General features: G+C 36.6%; 1 protein-coding gene and 1 non-coding gene across 3 annotated transcripts in view; one reads left to right on the top strand and one right to left on the bottom strand.

Annotated features, from left to right (window-relative positions):
• Positions 1-15366, top strand: part of TNIP3 (TNFAIP3 interacting protein 3) — a 48182-nt gene extending 32816 nt beyond the window's left edge. The window contains exon 11 of one of the 2 annotated variants that reach the window (XM_064584999.1): positions 12673-15366. In XM_064584999.1, coding sequence (XP_064441069.1) covers positions 12673-12692 — 20 coding nt within the window. In that variant the 3' untranslated portion in view covers positions 12693-15366. Of the gene's footprint in view, positions 1-2; positions 1632-12672 lie in introns of those variants that run through there. The other variant, XM_045880507.3, reaches the window with a different exon arrangement.
• Positions 2481-2587, bottom strand: LOC123849075 (U6 spliceosomal RNA). The gene has a single exon (XR_006791920.1). It is a non-coding gene; the product is annotated as a U6 spliceosomal RNA (small nuclear RNA).
• Positions 15367-15931: the final 565 nt, after the last annotated feature.

The following is a 15931-nucleotide window of genomic DNA, read 5'->3' as shown; positions in this document are numbered from 1 at the left end:
AGGTTTCTCCTCAGAAAAGAAAGTCAATTAGTAGAAGCACACACAAGTGGAGGAGCATCCTGGCCAAAGGTAGAGCTTGGCTGAGGGCCCTCATTTTTCTTTTTACTGGTAGCTTGTGTCTGCACAACTGCACGTCATCTACTCCATGATTTGTGCACAGTAGTGTTTCCCTTTGGCACGGAGAGAGGAAAAGACTTGGGGCAGCTAAGATCCCAATCAAGTCTGAGAAGCCAGCATTACACAACCAAACGCAACGTCCAGTTTCCTCGAAATGAGATGTGGCAGATGGATTATGGGCCATTCTTTGAAACTCTCTTCAGCATATGGCTGCTGGATTTACAGAGACTGATTTCATGATTTCAGCAACTCCACTTTTGGTACAGTGATGTTCTCTGTTGATTGAAAAATATATTCCCTGGGGGAAAAGTTCCTGCAGTTGTAAATTTGTAACATTGCTCCTATTGTTTTCGTAGGGCTTGGTTCTTTAGCCAGCTTGACTAGATACTGTGTTCGTCATTGTTGACCTTGGTGAACCTAGGAATAGGACTGAAGACGTGTATAGACGTCCTTAAACTAAATGAATGGTTCAATCTGAATAAAACGGTAACCTCGAAACTATGCTTTCAACAGATCCTTCCTTTAAGGTGGGGAGAAATTGTGAGCCTCCTTTTTTTTTTGGTGGGATAGATTATGAAAGATAAAACCCTACTGTGATGATGATGGCTTCGCTGTGTTCATATGTACTTATAGTAGTAGTTCAGAGACACATGGATTTGGGGTGAAATCTGTTTTTTCTTCCCATGGATTTGAGTAATTATTGATGAATAACACGTCTGACTTCTCAAACCTATGAGAGGAAAAGTGAATGTATCCAAATTCTATTGCAATTAAATTATACAGTGGCATGACAGATGTCTAAAGACTAAGCAGATTTAAAAGTATTACGTTCATCCATTTAATAAGGTTTCTGCTAGGACCAACTGGAGGTCCTCTATGTGAGGAGATGTATAGCAGGAGGGTGAGATCCATGAATATCTGTAATCCTAGAAGCACCTAAAGAAATAGAATAAAACAAAGCTGTCATATTGCTGTCAAAAAAACAATCCAACATACTGCTAAAACTATCTGGCTCCAGCTTCCAGAAGTTATACTACTTAATTCCAGCTCAGACTCTCCTTTTTTTCAACTTCTGAACGTACTTGCAGCTTTGTGTAATGGGAAGGTGAACCAGCCTTAGAAAGTTAAATACTTTCAGCCTCGGTCTGGCTACTGGGAAGATAATTCCTGAGAAAGAATTATCCTTCTCTTACGTTAATTCTCTAAAGCTTTGTTTTTGCTGCTACTTATTAAAGAGACAAATCATTCTTGAGCAATACTTCAGCATAAGTGAATCAGAAAAACAATGGGGTTTACAAGTCAGTTTCCTCGATGCTTTTTTTTTTTTTTTTTTTTTAATTTCCATTTCCTCAGATTCGTGGAGAAGTCATTGCAATAACAACTTTTAGTGGTGGATTAAGTTTGCCAACTGAGATGTACCTATTGGCATAAAAACTGAACATACATACAAGACGTACCCTTTGATAGACTCATTCTAGGTAAATCGAACAGCAATAAAACATGATTTAACCATACTACTATTATTGAAGTCATCCTATTATTAATTAGCAAGTTGGCAAACATTGGCAAGATTATGCAAATGCTAATGTAATGGGAAAAACTCCAATTTAAGTGGGACCTAATTTAATTTGAATTCCCAGTGGGTGACTGCAAATGTGGGAAGGGGACCCCTTGCTCAGAGTGCAACAAAAGACAGAATTTCTACAAGAAGACAGATTTCTACAGCCCTGGCCCAAGAGCCAGCCAGTCCCTCCTGTGTCCCTCTCCCCAAATCATTTGTTTGGGGGCTTCTGTCTCAGCCCATGATAAGGGTCATCCTCAGCTGTGACACTTGCTTCATTATCATACACAATTTTTGGAAATTACGTGAGGGACAGCTGTGTCCTTTGAAAGGAGAGGAAGTCATACCACACAGTCTCTTTTATCCAGGAAATGGAACATGAGGGCACATTTTAAGTTTTTGATGATCATGGAGAATTTGACCTTGAAGGTATCACATGAATAAAAAGGTATATTCACCTTGTCTTGGTTGTGACATGAAGTCAAAAAGAAAACCTTCCTTCGGGTGTGGTTAGGTCTGGGAGTTTGTTGACCCCATTTTTCCGACAAAAAGGATATTTCGGACTAAATTGCTAATATGAAGCATGAACAGACTTCCAGGTAATTTTCTTTAGTTTATTTACTGAGCTCTAGCATTTAATGTTCAAGTGCATTACATGGTAGAAGTATGGGTCTAAATGGTCACTTTCATGTATCAATACTTTTAATGTAGCTCAGTCACAAGTGAAATCAAATCTAAAAGACATATGACCTCCCAACTCAATAATTCGATTTAACAATTTTTTATTAATTTTTTTTTTTTTTTAAATATGGGACACTTCACCAATTTGTGTGTCATCCTTGCTCAGGGGCCATGCTAATTTTCTCTGTATCATTCCAATTTTAGTATATGTGCTGCTTAAGTCAGCACAACAATTGTTAAATGAATACCCATTATTTTCAAAAATGTCTAGGCAGCACCAAACATCACACACTGTGCCCTGTTCTCTGTGCACTATTTTTGGTTGACTCCATATTTGGAGGGGAAGGCAGAGCCATTTAGCAACTTTTATTCTCCCCAGTTTGGGGGGTCCTTCTGCCCCCTTTTCATTTTTGCCATTTTTATTTCCATCTTCCCGGGGACCCCAACAATATTAGATCCGAAGGAGATATAGAATCAGTTGCATTGCTGTTTCAGCTACACTACGATCCTCCCTTCCCTGCCTCAAAATTGCCTAAGCTCCAATTATACAGCTCAAAAGAAAAGAAAATATTTGCTATAATTTTTAATAATTTTAGAAATAATTTCTCTTGCTTCATTTCCTTCTTACATACCTCCCTCTCCACTCCCATCAGTATTTTGGCCCAAGGAAGAAAGGTATTCTGGGGGAACAATTATACTCTCAGTGTCTGTGATTCTGTAGTAAAGGAAACTTCTACCAGCACACACAAATCACACACCCACACACTCGCTCTACACTCACACCACACATACCATATACACACACCACATACACATATATGCCACCCACGCACAGAGACAAAATACAGACACACCACACAGACATTCCCCACACATGCACATGTATCACGCACTCCACATACCCTGCCTCTACCTTCTTACCTATAGGTCTTCATTTTCTCCATTTGTGACTGGGTAGGTTTAGTCAAATGGGAAATTTTGCATGATAAAGCTAATTTTTTTATGTTGCCTCAAATCCCTGTATGTATAATATATTGCCAAGAATACTGACAAACTCCATCCTAAGCCTCCTACAGGAAGCAATAATGTTGAGATCTAGAACCAAATAATTTGCCAGTAATTGCTGAGTATTGTGAGACTTTTAATGTTTATGGGAATGTGTGAATTTCACTAATTTGTGTATTGCACAAATTATTTTAAGGGCGCCTGGGTGGCTCAGTTGGTTAAGCGACTGCTTTCGGCTCAGGCCATGATCCTGGAGTCCCTGGATCGAGCCCCGCATCGGGCTCCCTGCTCGGCGGGGAGTCTGCTTCTCCCTCTGACCCTCCCCCCTCTCATGTACTCGCTCTCTCTCATTCTCTCTCTCTCAAATAAATAAATAAAATCTTTAATAAATAAATAAATAAATAAATATAAATTTAAATTATAAAATCGTTTTTCCCTGCTCTCCTCTGATTTTATTCCATTCCAATATTAGAAGGAGGAGCACAATTTATGGGACTCAGGAGATACTATTTGGTAAACTAAACCCAACCCTTGGGGCTTCCCGGATGTGCTTAACTTATTACCGAGCTTTAATTTGCTGAAAGAATCCATCTTAGTAACTAATTTTCCTGAGTCTGCTCTTGCCTGGTAGGAGTGTGCTTAGATGGACTAGCAATTTAATTTGCACATCTGTGGGGGAACCTCATGGCTCCCCTCTCTCTCCTATCTGCAGCCGAAGTTTGATGACCCACCTCAGTCAACCACAGACACACACACGGCTGGCAAGAGTAAGAATGAGACCCTCCAAGGGCGCCTGGGCGGCGCAGTCCGTTAAGCTTCTGACTCTTGGTTTCAGCTGGGGTCGTGGCCTCAGGGTCGTAAGATCAAGTGGGGCTCTCGGTGGCGCTGAGCGCGGAGTCTGCTTGGGACTCTCTCCCTCTGCCTCTGCCTTGCCCCCACCCCACCTAAAACAAACGAATAAATCTTTTTTAAAAAATGAGACACCCACCCCCCGTCACTCCGAGACACCTGTGCAGGCAAATCTGGCTCTGCTGAAGTAGAAGAAAATGAGTTTGAGAGACTTGTTTCTTGGTTTCCAAACATCCATTTCCTTTGTTTTTGTTTGTTTTTGTTTTGGAATAGCACCAATGTATCCTTTAGGAAAGTTATTTTCCTCATTGGACCCAGTTTGATCTAAAGTGCCCTGGCCTCTCCTAGGCAAGAGGCAACCATGCAATCCAAACCAGGCTAACCGGACACTCCATTGCTGAAATTTGAACTTCAAGCCCACATAGTCCTGGGGAGGCCATGGTCCTTACACGGCACCTTACGTTTGATCATGTTCTGCGACTTCCATGTATTTGATATGAGGAACCCAGTGTGTCTCCAATCAATTCTTTAAGTCAGAGTTTTTCTTGTCTGAAACAAAAGAACCTTAATTAATTACAAGTGTGAGAATTAAAGCTCAGGGACTATCTGTCAAGGATATTGTGAGGAATATGTATATGTTACACACACACATTTTTAATGATATATTTTAAAGTGGAAAATAAGCCTTATAATAATACAATCAGATAAGTTAATTCAAATGTTATGTTTGCCAGTCTTACAAAATATTACCTTGGATCAATGTGCAGTATATTTTAATATGGAAAACACCATAATAAAAAATAAAATACAATTCTTCATTTGAATTTTCTTCTATATCCAAAAAGCCCCCTAGGAAAATATTTTAATGAGGAAAACTTGGGAAAATTTCCGATGAAATAAAACCACCAAAGCCCATGTCTAACTTCCTCACTTCATTTTCTGAAGTGCTAACTTGCGTATAACTAATAATTTACGTTTTCATAGGTTGTTAATAAATAAATTATAGGAAATAAAATTCCTTTATATAAGAACTATACCAAATGAATTCTGCTTTAACATCTCAGTGGGATGATGGGTTTTTTTCCCAGCAAAGTTAAACTCTTAACATTATAAACTTCCAATTATTCTGTAGCAGAATGTTAATTCAGATGCAGAGTAGTTCCTCAATGAGAAGTTAAGATAAAATTCCTGAATGGCTTCCAAATTGTCTAAGTCAGTACAGTGTTAGATAATGGATTAATTCTACACGCATCCTAAGTCTCACCTTGATCAAATATCTATTTTGGATATTATTATTTGTCAATGTCATTTACTAGAAATGTGTTTTGTTTTTATAAAAATGTATGGTGTATGCAGTGATGGGTCATGCAAAAGAAACAGAGGCACTTTCTATTCTTTCTATTGTCTAAAGAAAATTATTCTAGCAGCTGTAGGGAGGATGCACTGAAGCCAGGGAAAGTGAAGCTCCTTTTAATTTCCAACATATTTTTTGGGTTTTCAAGGTCTTTAGAAGTATCATATTTTTATGTAAAGCACAGAAGACAGTCAGAATTTGGCAATTTATATGGAGCAAAACATTACAATATTCAAATGCTCTAGCAAAATTCTGTAAGTTTTTTTTTTTTACAAAAATGTATTCTTTCAATAATTAGCAGAATCTAGAATCATTTTATCTGAAAGGACAAGTAGCCTTTATTTTATTTTTATATTATTCCTAGTTCCATAAGGCTCTAGCACTATGACAAAAATCCATCTTTCCCATAAAACATTAAAGGTTCGTCCCAGAATATAGATTAATTATTAAGAAAATTTACAAAATTGGGGCACCTGGGTGGCTCAGTTGGTGAAGCGTCTGCCTTCGGCTCAGGTCATGATCTCAGGGTCCTGGGATCGAGCCCCGCTTTGGGCTCCCTGCTCAGCAGGAAGCCTGCTTCTCCCTCTCCCTCTGCCTGCTTGTGTTCCCTCTCTCTCCCTCTGTCAAATAAATAAATAAATAAATAAATAAATAAATAAATCCTTTTAAAAAAAAGAATTTACAAAATTAAAATGGATTTTTTTAATACAGGAAATGGAGAATCAGTGTTCTGACTTAAATTAACTTTTCCCTGTTTTATCATATTTTCCTAAAGAAAATTATCATTAACACTACTGAGCAAACTTAACTTTCCTTTGGACATTCTTTCTTGCTTCATCACCAAATAATTTAACATCTATCTCCTTCACCTCCTCTACCAACTGGGGAGACGACATATGCTAAGTTACTTTCCAGTAAAATGAAAAATCAATCATGTAAAAATAAGTTTTTGTGGGTTTTTTGTTTGTTTTTTGTTGTTTACCAATAGAAGTAGTCACGGTAGTTTAAGAACTTCTAAATCCTTCAAGAGATCCACTTTTATCAAAGAGAATGTAATGAGTGGCTATAACAAAATTTTGTAAAAAGAGGATGGGATTTGGAGTCAGGTATAGATTCTGTTCCTGGTTGTACCAGCTGTGAACTTGAACAAGTGTGCCGAAATTAGTGAACCTCAGTTTCCATAACTGAGAAAGGACAACAAGAAAACACTCTCAGAAGATTTTGGTAAAAACCAATTCATATCAAACATGTAATGTTTGGCACTGAGTGGCGTTCAGTATTTGTTAGCTTCCTTCTGCTTATTGTGATGGTGAAAGAGATTTCTCTCAGGTAACATTTCCCAAAGTGTCCTTGGTATGCGGGAAATAGGAGCTGTGCAGGAAAGGATTGCCCGTGCCCATGAGTGTAAAATGTGTTTTGTCCAACTCAGCTTTTACTGTAGGACACTACTCATATCTCTTCATGTGACATTACTTACATTGTGAATTGTTCCCAACATGTTAAGATGTTAAGTTACATTGACAAGTTATGTTGATAAGTTCATACATAGAATTAACACAAAAACCCGATGCCATTCAAGATTAATCTCTGTAAGACAGAGGCATCAAATTCTAAATTCTCAACTAAATTTAGATATATTAGGCTTATTAAAAGGTTAGACCAAACACAGAAAATGTTATGATATCACGTATCATTAAGATTAGCTTCCGTGGGATGGGACAGTGTAGAAGGACAAAAAGGAAGTAAACAAAAAAGGGGGTATACACCCTGATGGGATGGACAGGTGCAGATGATGGGAGGAAGCCCAGCCCTGTGAATGGGTGTGTTATGCCAAATAGAAGGTGGCAGATACAAGGGAAGATCAATTTAGATGTAAGTCCCAGGAAAATCCAACAAGGAGTAACAATGGTGTTCAAGGTGAACGTGACTGAAAATGGATTGAAGCATGCAAATCAAAAGGGCTTATCCTGATCCAGAAAGAATGAAACAAAATAGAGTATCTGGACACATTCTGAAAAATTTTGTATTACAAAGATAAGGTAATAATCATGAATTTAAAAATAATTCTCATACAAGTTTCCAAGCTAAAAAAATCAGTCAGTCTATAAAGGAAAAATAGAGGGATACCAACCAATCCTGGACAATGCAACATACAGGAAGATAATGGAGTAGCACTTGTCTTTTTTTCTTTACATTATACTCTTACTTTCCATTTATCTTTTCACTCATCTTTCAGGTATCAATGTAAATAACATACTGAATATATATCAGTAATATACTGAAATTATATTAAATTTTATATAAATTGCTCTATAATGTCCTAACAACTTATTATAAGGCAATTATAAATGTCTTATTTCTGGGGCACCGGGGTGGCTCAGTCAGTTGAGCATCCGACTCGATTTCAGCTCAAGTCATGATCGTGGGGTCGTGAGATCAAGCCCCACTTTAGGCTCTTTGCTCGGCTAGGGTCTGCTTGAGTTTCTCTCTCCCTCTGCCTCTCCCTGCCTGCACTCTCTCTCTTAATTAAATAAATCTTTTAAAAATAAAAAAATAAAGACCTTATTTCTTAGTAATACATATTTGCACTTCTAAAAATACATTTAAGCTTTACCATATCTATGGCTGGTTAGAATGTAGCAATGATACTGCAAGGAGCCTGTCTCTCTGAGAGTTTATCTTCCAATTTTTGAAAATCTGAAGGTTTTATTACTTTTATAATATATATATATATATTCTATATCTATATATAATATATAGGTCACAGTTCAAAGCCAAAGACTAATTGAGTAAGAAGTGTTTATTTTTGAAACCTCAGAGCATTTTACATTTTGGCCATTGCACAAAATCCTTTTTATAATTTTTACTCTATCTTGCAATTCAGAAGAACTGCAAGTAAAACTCAGATTTCATGTTTATCTCCCTTAGAAAAACAAATCATATCATGGAAGGAGAAACTAAATCACAGTTGTGAATATAGAGTTACCAATCTAGCAGAATTGCAACTTTTTATATAATTTTCTGGTTTGTAGGCGCCCCGATGAAGCCAAGTTTACATATGCCACTTTATATAGAGGAATTTTGGAGATTTTGGTCAATATTCCAGAGTCAATCAGCTTCAGGCACATTCTTCATATTAATGTCTTCAAGGCACCTCCAGTTTCCAAAAGACAGTTAAATTGTTGATTGGTTTCATCCAAGTTCCTAATTAGGTTATTTCAAAAATTAGAAGTATAAATACTCCATAGATATAACTGAAGCTATTGAAGTAACAGGAAAATAGTGGTAAAAAAAGCATAAATCCCAATGTTTTTCCTTTATAATTAATCTGTGAAAGCAACTTATATATAAATTATATATATTAAATATTACATATATATCTTAAGTAGAGCACAAAATAGACAATGAAAATATTCTAACAGAAATGTAACAACGAAAGATGAACTAAGTTTTTGATAAAACTTTTTTTTTTCTGGTAACTTTCTGAAAGTCTTTTTGCACCAATAAATGTGCCACCTGGTACATTTCAGATTTTTTTTTTCTTTTAAGATTTATTTATTTGAGAGAGAGAGAGCACACAGGAGCGGGCAAGAGGAGGGGCAGAGGAAAAGGGAAAGGGGGATAATCTCAAGCAGACTCGTAGCTGAGTACAGAGCCTGTGCAGAGCTCTATCCCAGGACCCTGTTCATGACCTGTGTGGAAATCAAGAGTCGGCCGCCCAACCGAATGAGCCACCCAGGCACCCCATTTCAGGTTCTTTATAAAAGATATCCAAATCGATTGCTAAGGATGTTATATGTAGCTTGTAAAAGTTAGAAACAGTCATGCTGGTGTGGCATTTACATGTCCTTGGACAGAGGATTGCTAGAATCAGAAGCAGAACTCAGAGTGTAGTAAGCTTAAAAAAAATTCTTCTCCCATTCTCATCTAAGCTGCCCCTGCACAGTCTTCTGATTTCACTAGGCTCTGGGAGTAAGGGGAAAAGAGCTGGCCAGCCAAGAGAAGATGCAGGGTTAATAGGTGAGTTCGAGGAAGGGTGACATCAATGAACACCCATCATCTGACACATCCATGACCAAAACCAATCAGCTTCACTTAATTGAGAACTCCAGGAACATTACAGCTAGAAGCCAACTTAAGTGCCAATGTCTCTGAAGCCTTGAGGTCCTCTGGTAAATTAGCACCCACGACAAGCTACATGGTGACCATCAACTAGGCTAGCCACCAGAAAACTGTTCTGCGAAATGCTATCTGTATGGCTCATGGAATGAGTCATCATGTTCTTTTCTGGAGTTTTTGAATCTTAGCACACAGTTCACAGCCTAAGAAGTTTCTCTGTTCTGGGCGCCTGGGTGGCTCAGTTGGTTAAGCGACTGCCTTCGACTCAGGTCATGATCCTGGAGTCCCAGGATCGAGTCCCGCATCGGGCTCCCTGCTCGGCAGGGAGTCTGCTTCTCCCTCTGACCCTCCCCCCTCTCATGCTCTCTGTCTTTCATTCTCTCTCTCTCAAATAAATAAATAAAATCTTAAAAAAAAAAAAAAAAAGTTTCTCTGTTCTTTACTAGCATCAGGTCAGCTCTGAGAACCCGTAAGAGAAAACAGCTATCTTTGCTCTGCTATACTGGCATTCACCACAATCCCTGCATTTTCTTCTTTCACTCTTTACAAACCTTCTTAAGAAAAAAGCTGCCTTCTTTTCTTCACTTTTTCATCTACTCACAATTACTGTCTTTCATTTTTTGAAGATGATACTTGACTGAGGACCTTCTCATATTGACCCGGCACCAGCCATGCTGACCCAGCACCAGTCCTTCCGTCAGAGGGTCAGGACGGTATTCCTAAGCTTTCTGCATGGCTGAGGCACCTCTCTGAGCCAGACCAGCTCTCAAAAGTCAGAGAGGATCCTTATAAAATATTGAAAAGAAAATATTGTGACCCAATGTACTTGTCAAAATCTTGTACCATGAGCTCCCATATACAGAAGCTCAGAATACATATCACCCATGTGAAAGTCTAAGAAAAAAATGTTTTAAAGATACTTTGTAGCTAAAGAACGTATTCTAGATGGATTAAACAGTAAAAAGAAAAATATAAAACCCTAAAAGCAATATTTAGCAAAATGGAAGAAACAACAACTGAAACCAATATATTTGATCTATAAAATGCAACCATAAATATGTAAATATAAAGGAGGAAACATGTAGGTAAACACCATAAATACCATATCTGGTATTTACATGTAACATATAGGTGAATATTTTAAAAACAACATAAATATGTAAACATTAACCAGAAATACATAAGTATATCAAATATGATGGACAATTATCTAACATGTCTAATGTATAAATAGTTTCAATAAATCTTTAAAAGCACATTTATTTAATAAATATTTGTTAAGCACTTATATTCTATGCTACCTAAAATGAGCCTGGAATCTTCATATATTACTAGTGAGAATATAAATTAGTTTACCTTTTCTGGAAAGCAATTGATGCCGTGTATCATGTGTTTTAATAATGCTCCAGTCTTTGATCCAGTAAAGTCCTCTTCTAAGAATCTAAATTAAAGAGTCGGTAATGTAATCAAAGGTCTACATGAGAGTTGTTAAATAAATTGAGAAACACATCTAAGAGAGCCATTTTATTATTATTAAAATTATTTACAAAAATTTAACATAGTAGAATGTTAATTTAGCTTTAAGAAAAATCACCATTTAAAAAAATGTACTTAGGTTCACAGTTCATTATCTGCAATTCTGAAATTTAGAAGCTCCAAGTAATAAAAACTATTTTATAACTCATTTAATAGCAAAATATGACCTGAATTCATATGAGGCTATTTACAGTCTTTATTTATCTTATGTATTGTAAACTTCAGACATTTCAGTATTAATGTATTTAATTAAAGGCTCCTGCCCCAGACCACACTAGGGATATTATGCAATATACAGTTTATACCATATTATCTTTTTATAGCTAATCAATTCTCAATTACCAAGCATATTTTGGTTCCAAAAGTTTCAGGTAAGAGATTGAAGACCTATGCACAGTCTCAACTAAAAAAGAAAAAAAAACATATCCATCTCTATATTTATTTTTCATTCTATCTAGTGGATAGATGCATGGAAGGAAGGAAGAGGGGGGGAGGGAGGAGAGAAGAAGAAAGAGTGCAGGTGTGAAAAGGAGGAATTTTTCTAAAATATTAGTACTTATCTATGAACAGTGGGATTATAGCTGATTTTATTTTCTTTTTAATGTTCTGAATTTTCTAAAATAAGCAAGATTTTAGAACAAAGAAAAATCAAAAAAATTACAAAACATTATTTGGGAGTTATTTTATATTAGAAGCCCTTCACGGAAAACACAAAGATAAATTATTTAACCAACTTAGTGTTTGAATTATCACAAATTTAAAAATAGTGAAGGGTATATTAATGGAGAGTCAGTATAAAAATACATGTTTATGCATATATAGTTAATATTTAATTTTAATTTAGGCTGTATTTCTGTAGTCATGTAAATACATATTATATACACACACACACATATGTACAATTTTCTCCATGAGGTCTACCCTGTCCATCCCATTTAAAAAGGCAACATCTCTCATGCTCTAGATTTTCTCTCTTGCTCTTTTTCTCCCCCCATTACACTTACTACCTTCTATCATGGTATATTTATTAATTTATTATGTGTATCACCCCTGCTAGAACATGAACTCACAAGGGCTTGGATCTTTTCTCTCTTTTGTTCACAAATGTATCTCAAGCACCCAGAACAGTGCCTGGAACATATTAGGCATTTGGTGCATATTTGTTGAATTAATTAAGATATATATAATTCTGAAATACTCAGTAACAAAGAGAACAACACACACTTCAGTAATTCATAGAATCTCAGAATTCTTGGAATCCTAGTATCTGAAAGGAGTCTGAGCTCTCTTTAGTATAGATAAATATGGCTTAGCTGAACATGGTTTTAGGACATTACTCACTACTAGATAGGCTCTCTAAGTAAGGTATTTATTTTATGCTAAGAAATGTTTATAACCAGTTTCTAGTAGAAACTTTCCTTGAGGTTTGCCTTTTTTTAATGTTTTTCAGGTTTCCAAAGAGAAGATTAAGAACTCTCCTAGTGATCCTATCATGTGATCCTGGCTTAGTGATTTATTAAAATAATATCCCTTTGACCCTTTTCATCTTGTCTGAGAAAAAAAAATCTTATAATCTAGTTTCCAAGGATAATGCAGAGCATAAGAAGAATATGCAATATGGACGAAATGATCTACATAAATTTCCGCTATGTTATCTACACAGTCTACATCCTTTGACAGTACTTTTAAATTGAATGCGTGGAATGCTCATGATTTTTCCTGAGAACAAATGGCTTTCTTCTCATCCCCTGGGCCTGTTCTGCCACAGGATACCGCAAGCCCAGGATCAGGACACAACAGTGCTAGATGTAGCTTTCATGAAGTTGTGTATGTGTAAGCACAGAGAACCCATGGAGTGGTGCTGGGGAAAGAGGGAGCTGGGGTGGACTCTTTCACTCTCCCAGCATTCTGCAGGCCAAGTCATAATTCTTCTTACACTTCATATACACGAGCTATGCGAAGTGGCCATAAGATCGTAGGCTGCCTTCGCCTTTGATAATCTGAAGTCAGAGCTTAAATTCCCAAATAGCAGAAGGGATAAATGAAAACATTGGCTGGATGGTTTTGTTTTTTGGTTTTTTTTCTTGTCTTTAGTTCCTCTAAGTGTATCTTTCACTTACACATTCTATTTTAGGATGGTACCTTCCACGCTAAAAGTTTCTCCCCACTGGTCTTTGGGGAGGTCGACTTCTGTTGCTTTATGATGGGCTGTGTAGCAGACACTTGTTTTTTTCCTGGGCCTTTTTGCTTATTATTAAAACCTGTATTTGGTGCCGGTATTAGGTCTCAGGGAAGATTAGCCCTGCCCCAGTCTCAGCCCCAGAGGATAAATCTGGATTACTTTCGATCAACCGTAGCACAATAGTTTTGTTTCCCTTGCCATTTTGAAATTGACTCAGAAAGAGGTACCTGATCCAATTCTAAGTAATAAGACATGAGTGGAAATCTGCTGGAGTAGTTTCTGGGGAAAGATTCTACGCTCTTAAAAAAAGACATTAGAAAAAAAAAATAAAAAGAGAGACATAGAGAGAAGACTCTTGTGTTTGTTTTTCCTCTGGACATTGATCTGTGAGGATGTATGGTTTGCAGATAGGCTCATTCTGCAAACATGAAAGGCCTATCCAAAATGCCAAGGCTGGTAGAACAAAAGGAATGACTCTGAGTATTTAATGGCATTCTTAAGTTGCTGAATGAACAGACCTTGGAGGCTCCCTCCATCTGAGATACTAGTTATGTGCAACAGTAAAGTTTCCATGCTGACCAAGCCACTTTGAATAAAAGCTGAAGATGTGCCTCTTCTGCAATATGGTAGCAGCTAATGTGCACATTTTTGAGACAGGTTTGGTTATTTGCAATAGTAACACATCCTTCCATGTTTTCAGTTCTTATCTTTGCCAACCTCAGTCTACGATTTCATCTTGAGCAATCACTTTGAATTTTTGAAGTGGTCTGTCTCTTGTCTATCTAAATCCCTTTGCTTTTTGAACCAGCAAAGTAGAACACAAAAGGCATATATGAGAAAAAAAATCTGGAGATCTAACTAGCTACAAATCGAATAATAAATAGACTCTCCCACAGTCTTATTTCAAAGCTACTCTTTGAACTCAAAATTTTGGCATAAATCTGAGGATTGTCTATTATATGGAATAGCTGTGTTTCAGAATTTTGACTGTGTTATAAAGCTAATGCTAGTGATTTATTTGTTGTTTGACGTGATAAAATTAAAGGCATATTCCCAACCAAAAACTCCTCCAGGGAGAATTGAATTTTAAAATTTCCAGCAAAAAGAAACTATCAGGTTCAAAAATGTGCTTGCTAATATTCTTCACAGTCATTTGAGAACTTGCAAAGATTTCTCAGATGGGATTTTTCATTCTAACATCACTACCAATTTCCAGTAAATCCAAGGTTATGGAACTTGTCACATTCCCCCAATTTTTTGACCACACATTTATGATTCTCCTTAACATTTCTTTGATTCTAACTTTAACATCTCTTCTACTTTTAATTGGGTATATACTATATAAATGAGGATCCTGTGGTGAATTTATATGGAAAGAATGTAGAATAAGAATTTGGAACTCTGTCTTCTTTGCCCAGAGCCTAGACTTAGAGCTGGAACATCATTTTCTCATCTTTCACACAAGGAAGATGAGCTTGACCCAGTTTTTCTAAAAATTTTCCTCTAATGGCAAAGCAAAAATGAAAATGTTTGCAACACAAACACTTTTTGGAAGATTTCCATCATAGATAAAAAATTTAGGCCAATGTTGCTGTCTAAGGGATGATATATATTTGTTTTCGTATGTAAATATTGACTAAAATTGAGATGTCAGAAAGATGCACCACGCATATTCTGTGACTCCACTCTATTTATATTCCAGATATACCATATTTCTCAAGGAATATGCATTCTGTAGTTTTAAGACTTGACAAAATAGTTTCTTTCTATTTTAAAATCTTAAGAATTTGTTTCCAGGGGCTCCTGGGTGGCTCAGTCGTTGGGCATCTGCCTTCGGCTCAGGTCATGATCCCAGGATTCTGGGATCGAGCCCCGCATCGGGCTCCCTGCGCAGCGGGAAGCCTGCTTCTTCCTCTCCCACTCCCCCTGCTTGTGTTCCCTCTCTTGCTGTGTCTCTCTCTGTCAAATAAATAAATAAAATCTTAAAAAAAAAAAAAGAATTTGTTTCTAAAGATGTTAGACTGCAATATCATACGTCATCAATAGGTGCCACCACTTCATAGAAATTACCAGAATGTACAAATTCTTTAGTTCAATGTCCATAAGTTAATATTAGTACATTTAAAAAGAAGCATCATGAACGTAGAAGAGGCATGAAGTAGCTTTATTTAAAATAAGGATATTTTCCAGTAGGAATCTAAGAGAAGTAAAATTGCAGATAAATGCTGTAAAAAAAAAAAAAGCTTTGTGAAATTTAGTGAAATCAATGCAGGATGATGTATGCATCTTAGGAAAGCATCCATTATTTTCCTGGAGTTTGGGATACCAAACTTGCTATTATGATAGATTATGCCATATTCAAACTTGAATTTTTTAAGTAAAAAGATATGATTGTTTCCAAATATATTCAAATCATTTTGTTTTTTTTTTCATTTCAAGTTTTTATTTAAATTCTAGTTAGTTGACATGTATGGTAAAATTGGTTTCAGGTATAGAATTTAGTGATTCATCACTTACATATAACACC

Source organism: Mirounga angustirostris, unplaced genomic scaffold (genome assembly GCF_029215605.1).
Source record: "Mirounga angustirostris isolate CCGP_5_RB_7025 unplaced genomic scaffold, mMirAng1.0.hap1 SCAF_2, whole genome shotgun sequence".
Lineage (NCBI taxonomy): Eukaryota > Metazoa > Chordata > Mammalia > Carnivora > Phocidae > Mirounga > Mirounga angustirostris.
The sequence above is the reverse complement of the archived record's forward strand: the minus strand, read 5'-3'. Positions and strand labels throughout refer to the sequence as shown.